The sequence below is a fragment of the Oncorhynchus tshawytscha genome, unplaced genomic scaffold (assembly GCF_018296145.1).
Source record: "Oncorhynchus tshawytscha isolate Ot180627B unplaced genomic scaffold, Otsh_v2.0 Un_scaffold_4_pilon_pilon, whole genome shotgun sequence".
Taxonomy (NCBI): Eukaryota; Metazoa; Chordata; class Actinopteri; order Salmoniformes; family Salmonidae; genus Oncorhynchus; species Oncorhynchus tshawytscha.
In genome coordinates, this window is record NW_024609834.1 from 611,493 (window position 1) to 627,992 (window position 16,500).

Genomic DNA, 16,500 nt, shown 5'->3' on the forward strand with positions numbered 1-16,500 from the left:
TTATATCTGGAGTACTTCTCTTGTCCTATTCGGTGTCCTGTGTGAATCTAAGTGTGCGTTCTCTAATTCTCTCCTTCTCTCTTTATTTCTCTCTCTCGGAGGACCTGAGCCCTAGGACCATGCCCCAGGACTACCTGACATGATGACTCCTTGCTGTCCACAGTCCACCTGGCCGTGCTGCTGCTCCAGTTTCAACTGTTCTGCCTTATTATTATTCGACCATGCTGGTCATTTATGAACATTTGAACATCTTGGCCATGTTCTGTTATAATCTCTACCCGGCACAGCCAGAAGAGGACTGGCCACCCCACACATGCTCTCTCTAATTCTCTCTTTCTTTCTCTCTCTCGGAGGACCTGAGCCCTAGGACCATGCCCCAGGACTACCTGACATGATGACTCCTTGCTGTCCCCAGTCCATCTGACCGTGCTGCTGCTCCAGTTTCAACTGTCCTGCCTTATTATTATACGACCATGCTGGTCATTTATGAACATTTGAACATCTTGGCCATGTTCTGTTATAATCTCCACCCGGCACAGCCAGAAGAGGACTGGCCACCCCACATAGCCTGGTTCCTCTCTAGGTTTCTTCCTAGGTTTTGGCCTTTCTAGGGAGTTTTTCCTAGCCACCGTGCTTCTACACCTGCATTGCTTGCTGTTTGGGGTTTTAGGCTGGGTTTCTGTACAGCACTTTGAGATATCAGCTGATGTACGAAGGGCTATATAAATAAATTTGATTTGATTTGATTTGATTTTGGGTGAGCAGGTGCACAAAACAAGATAAACAACGAGAGGGAAAGTAGGAGTGGGAGGGGCTGACAGGGAAACAGAGGGAGGGAGAGTAGGAGTGGGAGGGACTGACAGGGAAACGGAGGGAGGGAGAGTAGGAGTGGGAGGGGCTGACAGGAAAACAGAGGGAGGGAGAGTAGGAGTGGGAGGGGCTGACAGGGAAACAGAGAGAGGGAGAGAAGTTGAAAGTGAGAGGGACAGACAGAGAGAAAAGAGGTCAAATAATATTGTTTATGTGCACATTTATACCTGGAACTTATGGAGATATTCACAAAGCCTTATAAACACATTTTCAAGGATTTGAAGAACTGAATAAAGCGTCATTGGTGAGTACAAACAATTATAATTCTCTTTATACTCCTTTTGATATTGCAGATGACTGCTGTTAAGTATTTTTGGGACATCAAACAAATACCATGTATATGGATAGAGATGCATAGGTGGCAAATGTTAACCTATCTTCATGCTCTCATAATGTCTAAGACCCGTTTGAAAAGAGAATATTTCTGGATAGATTAACAACTTATTTAGTACCAGTATTTGTATTCCTTCTGTGCATTTCATATTTCAAAGTCTCACTCAAAACTGCTTCAAGTTCATAGAAAGAATAAAGAATATACCTCAGTTGATTGAAATCCATGGTAATACACCTCTATTTTGAGAGGGAAGGTGGTCAGGTGACAGTGGCCTGTCATTAAGGTTTAATGTCCACTCTACAATGAAACACTCTACTCCCTGTGTCCACACTACTGACACCAACCCATTGACAGAGGAAGGCTGTAACATGGGATGCAGTCCAAACTCAGGGATATGACATCAATCAGACTTAGGCCACAGACTCAGAGACAGATGTGACATCACTGTGACATCATCAGCACTGGCTCTTGGAGGTGGTGGAGAAGATGGCGGTGTTTAGGGTCATGCGCATCACACTGTTGGTTGTTTTACTGGGCAATACATCCACCAAGAGTTCAGGTGAGGAGACTGTATCTTACAATTTTTTGTTATGATGTAGTGTAATGGTGTGATGATGCCTTGATATTAATAATGTTTGCTGTATCATGCTCAAAATATGGCTTTGCAACATAATTTCCAGCAAGTAAAAAAGAGGACCAAAGAGAGCCCATTTTCAAGGAGTTAGTATCAATATGGCGTAAAGGAGGGGGGTGGTATCCTAGCAAAGAGCCTGCCTCCCCGGAGAGAACCCAAGACCAGCAGGTCCACAGCGTGGTTAGGAGCATCATGGGAAGTCTGAAGACCCTGGGCCTGCTGCCCAGTAAGAGCATGGGCCTCCCCTCCCTCCAGAAGCCTGTGGACAGGCACCGTCTGTCAGGCTTCCTCTACAATATCTCCATGTACCTCCAGGAGATGGGTGCTGAGCTGGAGGAGCGACAGCTTGTCTCTGACGAGGAACAACTGTGGGAGAAGGTATTGCAGTCCTTTATCCAGTCAGAGGGGGGCGCTGCGCTGAACCAGTGGGACACCCGGGAGCCCCCCAGGCCCAGCGTCAGACTCCAGGACTGGTTCCTGTCCCTGAGAGGCAGCCCTCACTGGGACGGGCTGCTGGGGCTTCTGCAGAGCCTCATGTCCCTGTCTGAGCGGCAACCCCACAGGCCCCTGCTTGACTTCCTGTCCCAGAACTGGAGGACAGTGAGTGCCCTGCTTGAGGCGGCCCTGCAGGCGCTGGTCAGCGGGACCTATGGCCAGGCCAGCGCCGGGCTGCAGGGTTTCATCTGTGCCCTTAGGGGCCGTAATGAATGTGCCTTCAGCGTCAGCTGGCTAACACAGTTTCTCCGCTTCATGGAGACACGCAACTGGAAGCCCGTGGTGAACGTGCACCCTGCGGGGATGGGGGCCAACCAGAGAAGGGGCTCAGCTGCTTTTGGGCGCCTGAAACCCTTCAGCATGCCCCCCAAGGCCCTGAGAGAGGAGGGGTTGTCTGGGAATGCCACTCAAGGGGATGTTGAGGACAGAAGGGACATGGGGGGAGACCTGGACTCCCTTCAGACACTGCTCCTGCAGGCTTTATCACGCTCTGATGGGGGGCAGAGGGCGGGGCAGCTGGCAGAGCAAAACCCTGCCCTGCTGCAGGGATTGGACGGCCTCAGAAGGGGATTCTTGCACAGGGTGGGCAGCTCCGTGTACGGCAACCTGAGGAGAAAGGTGTCCCGTGTTACCATGGCGCTGCTTGATGATGTCAGCAGCGTGGTGGACGTGACACAGTCCAAACATAAGGGCAGATGTTCCGTAGGTGAGTCCATGATGCTCCCCATTCACCAAAAGGTTGGGGTCAGTTCCACTTCAATTTAGTCAATTCAGTGGATGAGCTGAAATTCAATTATGAATGGAATACTTCCTATTTCTTTCCTTGAGGATTTTGTGATTTGACTGAATTCAACTGGAATTGAGCCTCAACCCTGGTGGCTAGCTATACTAAACAAAAATATATACTCAACATGCAACAATTTCAAAGATTTTGTTGAGCTACACTTCATAGAATGAAATCAGTCAATTGAAATAAATACATTAGGCCCTAATCTATAGACATAACTGGGCAGGGGCGCAGCCAATCAGAATGAGTTCTTTCCCACAAAATGGTGTTTTACATACAGAAATAATCCAGATGTGGCTGCCCTGGGCTAGCGTGGTTACACTTGAGCTGTGGTTGGATTTAATTTAACCAGGCAAGTCAGTTAAGAACAAATTCTTATTTACAATGACATCCTACACTGGACGACGCTGAGCCAATTGTGCGCTGCCCTATGGGACTCCCAATCACGATGTGATACAGCCTTGATTCAAACCAGGGACTGTAGTGACACCTCTTGCACTGAGATGCAGTGCCTTAGACCGCTGTGCTACTCAGGATGCTCTGACAAATTCCCTAACACAACGTTGGAGGTGGTTTATGGTAGAGAAATTAACATTAAATTAAACTGCTCTTTTGGACATTCCTGCATTCAGCATGCCAAGTGCACACTCCCTCAAAAGAGACATCTGTGGCATTGTATTGTTTGACAAAACTGCACATTTATTGTTCCCAGCACAAGGTGCGTCCGTGTAATTAATGATCATGCTGTTTAATCAGCTTCTTTATATGCCAAACCTGTCCAGGTGGATGGATTATTTTGGCAAAGGAGAAATGCTCACTAACAGGGATGTAAACACATTTGTGCACAACATTTGAGAGAAATTAGCTTTTTGTGCATATGGAAAATTTCTGGGATCTTTTGTTTCAGCTCATGAAAAATTGGACCCACACTTTACATGTTGCGTTTATATTTTTGTTCAGTATACATACTCTTACTTTTACTGTTCTTATAAAACACATGTCAGAGACAGGTCATACATGTTGATCAAGGTCTCTTGAATTTGATTTCCCTTCATACTAAGCTGATAATATGTCTCAAACAGCTCTTACTCATTAGTCATGAATGATTTAGACTGAAACCCATGACACATGAGAGTGTTTGAACTGACAGTGCTTTAAAATCATAATGGCCATGTTAGTCATTGAGAGGATCAGTGTTACCCTGCATCCCATGCTTTGGCTAATCTCTTTGCCCTCTCATTGATGCCAGTAACACTATCTCATGGGCATTGTGAGCCCAGCTATGCTGTTACATCAGGCCCGATTGTATGGTGCAAGTCGCTTTTTCCACCATTGATCTACCATAATATTCACTAGCTCTCTTACACTGTCTGTGATTTTCCATGAATCTATCTTTTATCTATCTTTTTTTTTATCCATCTTTTCAAAGGTGACCTGAGACAGCTAATCTTATGGTACGTAATCGAGAAAAAACTAAGCTTATAATATAAACTACATGCATCATGGTGGTTTCATTTTTATAACTTTACCTCACAAGGAATATGAGGTTAATAGAAATTATATGTTGTTTGTAGTACCTTAGTTTACCATACTCTCTCCCCTTGTCTGTGACTTGTAGGGGGATTAGACATAATGTCACGTGGAATGCTCAGGCTCTGGGCTTCAACTCGCAGGGCCCTCCCAGCACCCCTCCCTTCCTCTCCTGCCCAGCCATAGAGGGTGAGAGCGGGGACCCCAGACCCCCACAACGCCCCTCTCGCCCTAGACCAGCCCTGTCACCCCGCAGGGCACCCAAACAGAAACAACCACCCACCTCAACCCCAGTACCCCGCCGTTCCCGTCTCCTCAAGCCCCAGTCTGAGGCAGTAGAAGTTGGCCACAGCCACCTGAGAGAGATGGGGTACTTTGCCTCAGCAGAGATCCTGGAAGCAGCGTGTAACGCCTCTATTCCAGGCCTAACAGGTGTGTCCAACTTCACTGTGTTCCTCTACTGTAACCTGTTTGACGGGGACGATGGGTCTGTGGACCCGGAGGTTGGTCAGGTCGGACCCGACCTACACGCCACGTGTTCCGACGCCGCCTGGTACCTGTCTGCAGCCGAGGATGACTTCCTGTGGGTCCACGTCTGCAGTGAGTTCTTTGCTCACCAGTTCAACAACACTGTGTGTGCCAACACCTCCTTTTGGCTGCAGAGAGCACACCAGGTACAGTCCATGATCAAACCCCACTTCTGAATGCAAAACAGTTGGGTTCTCAACTCACTTTTTTAACTTCTCCACAATGTCTAACTACATTCTGCCTGTTATGTTTGCAGGCTGCAGAGATGAAGGACTACCACTACTTCAACCAGTCCAGTATAGGTGACCTGTGTGTGCAGCTGTCAGGGGAGGTGGTGGAGGGCGGGGGCAGCCCAGGGCCTGACGAAGCCTGCCTGGCCCAGCTGGGCACCAGGTCACTCAGCGCCCAGGACTTCAGACGCTGCTTCCTGCCCAACACTTCTGCTCTGGTCTCAGCAATGTGTGGCAGCGAGTCCACTGAGGCCCATCCCTCCCACCCATCCCTTCCGGAGGGAAGCTGGGCTGCAGAGTACTGCTCCAGACTCCACAACTCCTCCCACCCTGAATCCATAGAAGACACATGTAACTACAGGAAGTGGAGCCTGCAGCATTTCACCAACACCACCCTACTGGAGCTATGTGGCAGTACAGAGGGGCTGAGGGAGTATGTTTGTAGCAATGCCACCCTCTCCCGCCGGCTACTCTCAGCCTATCCTCAGTTCTCTGACTTTTGCGTTGACCTGGATGTAGAACAGGAGGACAGGAAGTGCTTCCTCCAGTGGTTCTTTGACATGCTCCCGGCGCCGTACGACTTTGACACATCACAGCTGTGTGTGAGTCCTGCTCCGCTGCTGTTGGAGGCACTGCACAGGCTGAGTATGTGTGAGGTGGATGGGGGTGAACGCAGGGGCTGGGTGGGGGCTGTGGGTTACGTGCTGAGGGTACTGGACTTTGTGGTTGGGCTCTCGGCGGGGCTGGATGAGGGGGAGGGGGAGGTGAGGCAGGGCCTGGGCCAGGCCATCCTCCTTTCCAGTCTCCTTGACAATGCTTCATTCTGGGCAACTCTGCGTCCTAACGCCTCACTGAGCGTGCTCCAAACTGTGGGCTTGTTCCTGCGCAGGGAGCAGAGCGCAGCTCTCAAAGAGGACCTGCTCAGCTGCTTCAGTGTAAGCCACATACCTTATACATAGAACACATACACACAAACATAGACACATGAAGGTAATGTGAATGCCTCCTCTGTCCTGACAGCCTGTATTATGGGACCTCATTGAGAGAGAGGACAACTCCTCTGCCCTCAGAGTCCTAATGCAGGTACTGTACACCTTTATAAAATGGTTAGGATGCAGATTAACTGGTTACCTGTACTAAGGTGAACATTGTTTTCTCTCCAGGAGTACCTCCAAATGCCCAGGGAGAGTATCCGCACACTGGTGATGTCAGCAGAGAAAGATGCAGTGAAGAGGTTTCTGTCTCACATGCACCAGAGCTGGGACCAGCTGCACGTAGAGACCACTCAGGTTTGTCCTCAAACACTCTCAGTTTAGTCATGGATGCTGGAAAGTAGGGATGTTACTACGTTACTACTACTGTCAATAAAGACCACTGTCTCCCCCACTCTCTCAGAGAGAACTGCAGGCCATGGAGACCATGACGTCCGCCTTCATCCACAAGTTCCCACGTGTGACCCCTGACCTCTTCGTCGACCTATCACAGTTCATACCTTTCATGTCCGTCTCTGACATCATGAGCTTCCCCTCCTCCCTGATGGTCAACACCAGTGTGTGAGTTACTAGGACCTGAGCTGCCATTTTATGCCAAAGGTCAAAGGTAATCGTGTTGACTGGTTCTGTGTTGTATCATAGGTTGATGGCGATCCGTGACCACAGCACAGAGATGAAGTCTCCACAGAAACAGGCATTTGTGAAGAGGCTCCTGCAGTCCAGTGTAGTGGGAGATGTCCCTTCCTGGCCACCATATTTCCTCAGCTCCATCCTCCCACTGCTCCCACATCTCCCAGTCAGCCAATTTCAACAGCTGACATCAGACCAGGTTACACATCTCATTCCTTATCTACTCTACTGATAATTTCATGAAGTATTGTGTACTGCATTGGCATTACTCTGTCATCATGTCCCTCCTCAAGCTGAGTCCCCTGGTGGAGTTTCTGGGAAACACCAGTCTGGATGGAACAAGGGGTCGTCATGTTCTACGGACTCTATTCATTAAAAAAAGGAACTTCACCAGTGATAACATATCGAGGTAGGGTCTTTTGTCTCAAGTTGTAACCTATTCCGCATATAGTGCTCTAGTTCTGACCAGAGCCACAGTGTCCCTTTGTGCAGTTACCAGTGTATTATACCAGAGAGACGAGGGCATTATTTCTCAACAGGCTGGGAGTTCTGGTTTGTTACCTGAAACCAGAGGAGCTGCGTCCGTTTCTGCTGGCTGCCCCTGTGTCCTCTGCTCTTTGGCAGCAGCTAGCTCTCTGTGTGTCTGAGGGACTCATCAGTGATTCAGGCAAGGTGAGAGAGAATTGCATGTAAAAAAAATGGGATGCACTCCAAAAGTTCCAAGTTCATTTTGTGGCAGTGTGACAATTTTTTCCTCCTACATACCTGTTAGGATATCAGTAAAAATGTCATTTGTATATGTATACAGTCCACATCATATGTGAGGGGCTCTGACCCTGTCGATCCTGCTCTTGCCATGTTCAGCTGTCTCTCTGGCTGGTCCAGGCGGTGCGGCCTCTGAACGCCAGCACTCTACCTCCTCCAGCACTGGCCACCCTCAGGGGCCTACTGCCCCAGCTAGGGGCTCCCTTCCTGCAGTCACTGCCCTCATTACAGCTCTTGGACCTGCTAACACAACCAGGTCTGCCCAGCTTCTCCCCAGCACAGGTCAGCACTGCATGGACTATGCCTACACACTGAATCTACCGGTATGTTGTTTTCTGCTGAGCGAACATTACATGTTGTTTTTAACTTCCCCCAGGCTTTCCAGATATTATCCAAAATTTCACAAGACACAAATGTAAGTAAAGGCTTATTTAGTGACCTCTTCAGTTATGTTTTAATCTACACAGCTTGTTGTGCATTCTTACAAGGCCATATATGCATGATGATCCTCTCCTTGTCAGCTCACCATGGATACACTGTGCAGGCTGAAACCCTTACTGCCTGGCCTGTCCCCTGCTGTGCTCAGAGGCATACACTGGTCTGAGATCAGTGGAACCACTCACTGCCAGTGCTGGCGCACTCTACTGGCTGACCTGAAGCCTGCCCATAGAGCCATGCTCCACAGGGCACTGCAGGAGGTAAGTAAGGTGTTCTTGTTTCTCTGTGGGGAGATTACTTTCTCCTTGCTGTCAAACTGTTCTTTATTCATCATTTCCAGTGGCTCTGCATTGTCTTTCTTACCACACTGAGAGCAGATGATGACACAATAAAGAGATGGTAGAATTTAAATGCTAACAAACCAATTATGCTGTCAATCATCAACTACCTTATAAGTACAGTACTTAACCTATTACCAGTTACTATTACTCAGGTACATATTCCATTGTTTACTCCTTTGCTTTTATAAAAGGCTTTAGCCAGCAACTCAAGGAACTTCACAGTGCAGCTCCAATGTCTCCTGCCGTTTGTGCCCCTGAGGGAGCTGATAGAGGTTCTGGATAAAGAGACATTCCTGAGAGATATGAGCCTGTACAGAGACCTGCCCTGGTCCCCCCAACAGGTGCACATCCATCTCCACTATGCTCTGTCTGAACAGACAACACTACATAAACACCCACTCCTTTGGCTATGGTATAGCATCATTACTGTTGTTGCTCTAGAGCAAAAGCCATGCTGCCAAGCTGCCAGTGTGGGCCTGGGCTCCAATTAATCTGCAAATCATTGGATATGCTTCAGATGAGCCATTCAGGATATTAATACCCCATACGCCTCAGCCGTCATCAAGCAAATTGGTTTGGATGTAGTACAATAGTCTGGAGGGGGAATATAAATGAGTAATGCCTACCTTAAATAGATTTTGTCATAGTTAAGGGTGTATTAGATTCTTTTCACCACCTGTTTTCTCTCTCGTACACACTTTGTCTTTCTGAATTATATAGGCTCAGCTACTTTTCAAGAGGATCCATCAATCTGAAATCATTACCAGAGACACTGTAGAGTAAGTCAAATGTTATTAGGTGTCATGGGTATGTGCTGTGTTATTGAATATCATGTGATATTCATGCAAATCATTACATGACAAAACTAGAGACTCAGTCAGTACCCAGTTTCATTAGGTTTCCCTCACCTGGATTACAAATGCAATGCAGTCTACCAGATACAATTTATTCATCCAATCATCTATTTGGTCTTTAGGGACTTGGGCCATATTGCTGGTGGAATGAGCTGTGATTGGCTAAAGCTTTGGACCAATGAAACCGATTTTTCAGAGTTGCTTCAGTTTGTCAGTGAGTTGCCAGGAGGGGTGAGACCAGCTCTGGTGAGGAACCACAAGCAACCCACATGGTATCCCTCATGTCACCCTCCCCTCCTCTTTCTCTCTCACCCCTCCCTTTTATTTATCTATATTTAGATACATCTTTCTTTATCTATAGTATTTTACCGTATCAAATGTCAAGAAAGGTATTCATGGAATTCTTCAGAGCTTCCTATTTCATACTAGTTTGTTCAGATGTTTTGTGTTTTGCTACCAGAGGAAATGCATTGTAGAGGAGCTGCGGAAAAGACCAGAGGAAGACCTGGATGGTATAAGCCCCTGGTTTGCTGCAGAATTACCGTACGAGATCATTCACTCCAAAATATATTGTATAAATGGTCCAACATTTAATCTTTCTCTATACAATATTAATCTGGTTATTCCTGCTGTCCCAGGGTGAACCTGATTGAGAGCCTGTCTAATACTTCACTGACAGCCATCCTGGCTCACATTCAGCAGCACTTTGTGGACTTCCTCAAGCTGCCCCGTCATAAGCAGATGGCCTTAGCAGAAAAGGCCATCACTGTGCTGGTGAGGAGAGACTATAATATTATTAGCACAAAATCCTCCTGATTAATAAAACATACACATTGATCAATTCATCCAAACATAATAATACAGGGTTGTACTGCATGGCATTACAATACTTAATAATCAGCTAAACAGATTGTGGTTTGTTGTCAACTGTAGTCATTATATTGTCATACCTGCAGTAATTATACTGTAGTAACTGTGTTCTGATGTGTCCATTCAGAGCACCTCTCAGGGCCTGGCTGAGGGGGAGCTCAGGGTGGCCTCTGTGGACCTCCTGGGGCCCCTGTTGCCCTTCCTGGACAGGGATACCCTGGGGCTGGTGGACAGAGAGGCCCTGTGGCTGAAACTGGATGAGCTGAGGGGGTACTGCTTGCCCTGGGACACCCTGAAGGACTTGGCTGCTCTGCTTACTGGGAGAGACCTGCTGGGGTGAGAGACAACTGGGTCTCTTTTAGGAGATGGTAGAGTGGGAGGCCTGGGGTGGTTGTGAGCTGGTTATGGCAGCACTGGGCCTGTGGGTATATGTCATGTATGCATTTATAACAGAAAGCTGGTGTGTGTGTTTATTGTAGAGAGGCATCGGCATGGACGGTTGGTGATGTGGAGCTTGTTGGCAGACTGTTGTTTACTCTCTCTCCAAAACAGATCAACTCCATCCCACTGGTGAGGACTCCAATGGGCGAAACACCAAGTGCCTTTATAATGACTATCACTTTATTATGGGTGATGATAATTAAAGCCCTGCAGTACTGTATGTGATTGCATGCGTGTACTTTTAGCAGGATGTGTTAAGTGTGTGTTTTACTACCATATATCAGGTGGTGTTGAGTGCAGACACGGTGGAGGAGGTTCTGGCAGGTCAGTGGCGCTGGGAGAACAGTGATGTGGGTCAGGCCTGTATGTCCCAGTGTGTGGACCAGAAGGGCCAGAGAGAGAGGATCCACAGTCTGATACGGGGGGTTGTCAGAGCACAGAGCAGGAGAAAAGGTCATCATTGATCAGCTCTCTATATCATAAATGTATCATACCCACTAGCTCTGAAGGAAAGCTTGATGATCATGCATTGTGGTTCTAAACTCATTGCGGTCTCATGTCATCTATCCAGTGCCAGTCCCAAGCTGTGGTGACATAAGAGGCACCTTCCCCTCAGCATGGACAGCCAATCAGCTGAGCCGGATGGCAGGGGAGGAGTTGAGGCAGTGCGTGGAGGTCATAGGTCAGGACGCTTCACTGAGCCCTGAGCAGCGCCGAGCACTGTGGGTAAAGCTCAGGCAGGTTAGTTTCAGAACATCAGAGACATTTTGGTTTTCATCACTGCCTGCTAAAGATTGACAGTGGAAATGTGTTGTGTATTTTGTGCACTATCCTTCACCCTCCTCCAGTCCTACAGTCCAGTTAGAGGCCTGAGACCAGAGCAGGTCCTGGGGCTTGGCTGTCTGGTCACTGAGCTGGGGGAGAGAGAGCTCCAGGACATTAACCTGACTGACCTGGGTGTCCTGGCCTACCTGGGGGCTCTGACCGACTGGAGCCCAAAAAAGGTGACGAGGCTCCCATATTCCAATCTCACGTGTGATATTTGTAGTGTGGCGGGTTGCCCACTTCTGGTGTAGGTTGTTTGACTCTCCAACCCTGTGAATTGTTTCAGATGAGAGCAGCAGTTGTTGGTGTGATGCGGAAGCAGAAGTTGAAGGTGGAGCAGCTCGGAGCTGTAGAAGTGGCTTCTCTAGGACACCTGCTCTGTGGTTTCACACTGTCAGAGATCAACAGACTGGACCCCTACAACCTCAGGTCAGTCATGTATTAGAAATACACACTTTATTTTAAACACATAAATATTAGATTACATACCTTGTGAATAAAGCTCAGCCTATAGTGCAAAAGGCAAAAATCTGTCATTTTTTGCTGTCTGATTCCACTTGGTGATAATGCTTCCATCAACCCAGTCCTAATGAGTCCTCCTGCTATATGACTGACAGCATGGCTGCTCTGTTCCTGAGGGAGCTGGCCCTGCCGTGTTCAGAGCAGCAGATGGAGGCTCTGACCGTCCGTCTCTCCAGTCCTCAGGCCTTTGGCCCCGTCAGTACCTGGGGCCCCGAGGTCTTCACTGAGATCGGCACACTAGCAGGTACAGCTGTTCAAATGGGGCAGGGGTTTAAACTCAGAAAGCTTTATTGTTGTATATTCAGTATATTTGATCCTTAACTATAAGGAATAGTTAGTTGGTAGTGACCAGTGAATCCACCCCCCTCGCACGCACACTCATTACATGAGTCCTCTCTCTCTCCCTGTCTCTCTCTCCCTCCCTCTCTCTGTCCAGCGGGTCTGGAGGACATGGTTCTGTCTGCTCTGGTACAGGAGCAGATGGAGGGGCTCATCCCCGACGCTATCGCCCTGATTCCCCCCACAAAGATGGCTGTGAGTCTCTCTATGGTTCATCTCAGGATACTTAAGAGCTGATTTGGATAATGCTGTTTAAATAATGCTCTCCAAACCACATCCCATTTTGTTAGTTGATGCACGATGTGTGTGCGTGTCTGTCAGGTGGTATTCAGTGCGGTCCAGTTGTCATGGCTGAATGTGGAGCAGGCGTGGGTGGTCACAGAGAAGCAGTGGGCAGAGCTGAACAGTGGTCAGAGACATGCCTTGGGCCTGGCGCAGTATGAGGGGGATGTCCTGTTAGAGCACAGAGGTAAGGATTCACAGAGGTAAGGATTCACAGAGGTAAGGATTCACAGAGGTAAGGATTCACAGGGGTAAGGATTCACAGGGGTAAGGATTCACAGGGGTAAGGATTCACAGGGGTAAGGATTCACAGGGGTAAGGATTCAAAGGTTAAGGACTCAGGGACATGGATAAAGATCATCTCATTAGAAAGAGGGAAAGAACTATTTGGTCTTATTGATGGGTGTTGTTCAATGATTTATGTTTTTTGTCTGTAATTGCATACCAATATCATCATAATGTCATGTTTAACAGCAACTATATGGTAGTAATATCATTGTTTGGTATGTTTTGTTTGCGTCCACAGGGAGGAATGTGGCCCCGGCAACACGGTCAGCTGACAGCCTCACTGTGTGTTTAATGTCTCTATGCTGTATGTTATGGCAACTATCGTACAACACACAGTAACCCATTTGTATTTATTTGTTCTTTGACCTTCTTTTATTGAATTGTAACATTTGTACTTAAAAATAAACCAAACATTTTGAACTGTGTTCCATTTGTATCCTGGAATGAACCCTTCACCTCATGCTATTCAAATGCCTGACATACTCTGCATGCATCATTCGGATGTGTCTGTGTGTTTGGGATTATGCTACTCTGTTACTGTGGTTACAGTGTGGAGGGCACTCATTAAATTTGATATAAAAGCACCTCTCGGAAAATAGGGCAGTAGGACACAATCTCATTTTGTATAGTACACAACAATTACTGGTCAATCCCCAAGTTTAATTTGAATGTATTGATATATAGCTGAAGAGTTTTTGGTCGTCCTCGTTGATCCACAACAGGAAGTTCTCCTGGTTGTTTTGCCTTTCCAGACCAACGGGTTATCTCCATAGGTTTCAGCGCTTCTAAAATAGTTTATATTGTTTGGTTTTAGAGTTGTGCTTTTATCAAACCATTATACTTACCAAATGCCCTGTGCATCTGGCCAATCCCTGGCCATTCCTGCACAGGTCAAGAGGGGGGAAACTGGTATATCGAACAGGAAGTTATCCTGTGAACTCCAAAAACAAGTGTTATGCATCTCAGTGATAAATTAAACAAATAAAAACAATTCTCCAAAGCAGTGTGTGGTGCAGACTGTGTTTTCCTCACATGAATGAGCAGCTGCTGCTCCTTGTCAGTCATCTGTAATGTCCCTTGAGTTCCCCCTGCAAGACGTTGAGGGCGTCCACCACCAGCTCCACCTCCCGGCGCTCTGCCCAAAAACAGCCAGGGGGCAGGCTCAGCCCTCAGATGCTCAGGCCCGTCCACGTGACGATGACACGTGGCGCTCATCAAACTGACCCGCCCGGATCTGACAAGAGACTATGGTAAGTACTGGCTCGCTTGAACAGTTCAGAATGTAGATATGTAGGTCTGGTACCTAGTCAACTGGGTGGTTGATGCAATGACATTTCTATACTTATGTCCATGGACATTCCCATCATTCTGTACATTGCTGGCATCCAGGTCTGTGGGGAGAGATTGTGTATAAATGTATGGCCTTAAAAAAATGAAACCTTGGTAACCAACAGCGATCACAAAGCAAAGGCTTCTGTGTTATTCTTTCCTTTCAATACTTCTCCTCTCTACACACAAAAAGGTGGAATATTGGGAAACTGCTATTAATAAGAGTCTGCAGAGCACTTGCCTGCACTTCAAGGCAGAATTGAAAACTGCAGTTGATCCCCTTTCATCTAGGTTTTAGCTGTAACACATTTATAAGGAATGGGTGACGCTCCAATATATGTAGTAGCTTTAGAAAATCTATTTCACGGTGACCGCCATTTGATTTAAAAAATGCACCGAAGTTCCAGCAAGATAGGTAGTAGGCACACCAATTCACTGTGAAAAGACACAGACCACAAAGGCCGTTGATTATCCATCCAGATAGGACTCCTCGTCTCCGGCTACCATGCCAACAGACTTTATGAAGGGCACACAGCTTGGCATAGAGGGAAGATATGTGTCATGTTCTGACCTTTATTTCCTTTGTTTTGGCTTTATTTAGTATGGTCAGGGCATGAGTCGGGGTGGGCATTCTATGTTTATTATAAGATATAAACTGAACACTGAAATATAAAACAATAAACGTGAACATGAACGAAAACCGGCTTAGTATGGTTCTCAATCAGAGGCAGGTGTCGTTAGTTGTCTCTGATTGAGAATCATACCTAGGTAGCCTGGGTTTCACTTTTGAGTTGTGGGTGTTTGTTTCCGTGTGAGTGTTTATTGCCACACGGTACTGTTTCGGTTTTCGTTCATGTTCACGTTTATTGTTTTATATTTCATAGTGTTCAGTTTATATCTTATAATAAACATTATGGACACTTATCACACTGCGCATTGGTCCTCTGATCCTTCTCGCTTCTCCTCCTCAAAAGATTCATGTGAGGAAAACACAGTCTGCACCACACACTGCTTTGGAGAATTGTTTTTATTTGTTTAATTTCCTTATTCTATCACTGAGATGCATAACACTTGTTTTTGGAGTTCACAGGATAACTTCCTGTTCAGCCAGGAGCCGCCAGTCAGCCAGGAGCCGCAGGTCAGCCAGGAGCTGCCAGAGCAGTCAGTCAGCCAGGCGATGCCAGAATCACCCTTCACTCCGGAGCCTCCGGAGTCTCCCGCCTGTCCGCCGCTGCCGGAGTCTCCCGCCTGTCCGCAGCTGCCGGAGTCTCCCACCTGTCCTCCCCTGCTGGAGTCTCCCGCCTGTCCGGCGCTGCCGGAGTCTCCCGCCTGTCCAGCGCAGCCGGAGTCTCCCGTCCATTCGGGACCCATTTCTAGGGTCCCCAGTCCGAGGTTGGCGGCGAGGGTCGCCGCTCGTAAGAGGCCACGGAGGAGGACAATGAGGCGGAGAACAACTGTGGTGAAGTGGGGTCCACATCCCGCGCCAGAGCCGCCACCGCGGACAGACGCCCACCCAGTCCCTCCCCTATAGGTTCAGGTTTTTGCGGCCGGGGTACTGTCACGTTCTGACCTTTATTTCCTTTGTTTTGTCTTTATTTAGTATGGTCAGGGCGTGAGTTGGGGTGGGCAGTCTATGTTTGTTTTTCTATGTTTGGTTTCTGTTTCGGCCTAGTATGGTTCTCAATCAGAGGCAGGTGTCGTTAGTTGTCTCTGATTGAGAATCATACTTAGGTAGCCTGGGTTTCACTTTTGAGTTGTGGGTGTTTGTTTCCGTGTGAGTGTTTGTTGACACACGGTACTGTTTCGGTTTTTGTTCATGTTCTTCTCGCATCTCCTCCTTAGAAGAGGAGGAGGAATGCCGTTACAGTATGAGGTGACTGGCCTTGCAGTTGTTGTGTTTGCGTAAATCAGGGAACTCTTCACTGTAGAAACACTATTGAAATAAGTACAGACAAAAAGGGGGTACAATGATAGCACACCCTTAACGAATGAATACTTGTTGGAGGCTGTGGACACTGGGATCTGTCACTGTCTGTCTGGGATAACTGGCAGGGTACAGCCTCCTGACATGAGCTCCTGTGGTGACGTGTTCTCTGTTCAGAAAAAACCCTGCTGTAGCAAATGACCATACTCCACTAAGAGACAGGACTCCTATGTTGTGCTTCCTAGGTGACCA

General features: G+C 47.6%; 1 protein-coding gene across 1 annotated transcript; it reads left to right on the top strand.

Moving 5' to 3' along the window:
- Window positions 1-970: 970 nt before the first annotated feature.
- On the top strand, window positions 971-13,420 carry LOC112249585 (stereocilin-like). Its single transcript, XM_024419382.2, has 30 exons — window positions 971-1,114; window positions 1,559-1,763; window positions 1,885-3,039; window positions 4,550-4,574; window positions 4,739-5,324; window positions 5,435-6,343; window positions 6,429-6,491; window positions 6,572-6,697; window positions 6,804-6,961; window positions 7,043-7,229; window positions 7,324-7,439; window positions 7,570-7,702; window positions 7,895-8,077; window positions 8,172-8,210; window positions 8,317-8,493; window positions 8,766-8,915; window positions 9,295-9,353; window positions 9,551-9,674; window positions 9,889-9,971; window positions 10,067-10,202; window positions 10,426-10,634; window positions 10,778-10,868; window positions 11,024-11,192; window positions 11,311-11,480; window positions 11,588-11,743; window positions 11,851-11,993; window positions 12,182-12,330; window positions 12,523-12,620; window positions 12,747-12,894; window positions 13,234-13,420. Exons 2-30 carry the CDS (start codon window positions 1,691-1,693, stop codon window positions 13,332-13,334), a joined length of 5,916 nt encoding a protein of 1,971 aa, XP_024275150.2. The 5' UTR covers window positions 971-1,114; window positions 1,559-1,690; the 3' UTR covers window positions 13,335-13,420.
- The last annotated feature ends 3,080 nt before the right edge of the window (window positions 13,421-16,500 follow it).

Coding starts and splice junctions, on each gene's coding strand:
- LOC112249585 (XM_024419382.2), top strand. CDS start 1,691: ATGGCGGTGTTTAGGGTCATGCGCATCACACTGTTGGTTGTTTTACTG. Junction 8,916..9,294: donor TGCCCTGGTCCCCCCAACAG/GTGCACATCCAT, acceptor TGAATTATATAG/GCTCAGCTACTTTTCAAGAG. Junction 12,331..12,522: donor TGAGATCGGCACACTAGCAG/GTACAGCTGTTC, acceptor CTCTCTGTCCAG/CGGGTCTGGAGGACATGGTT.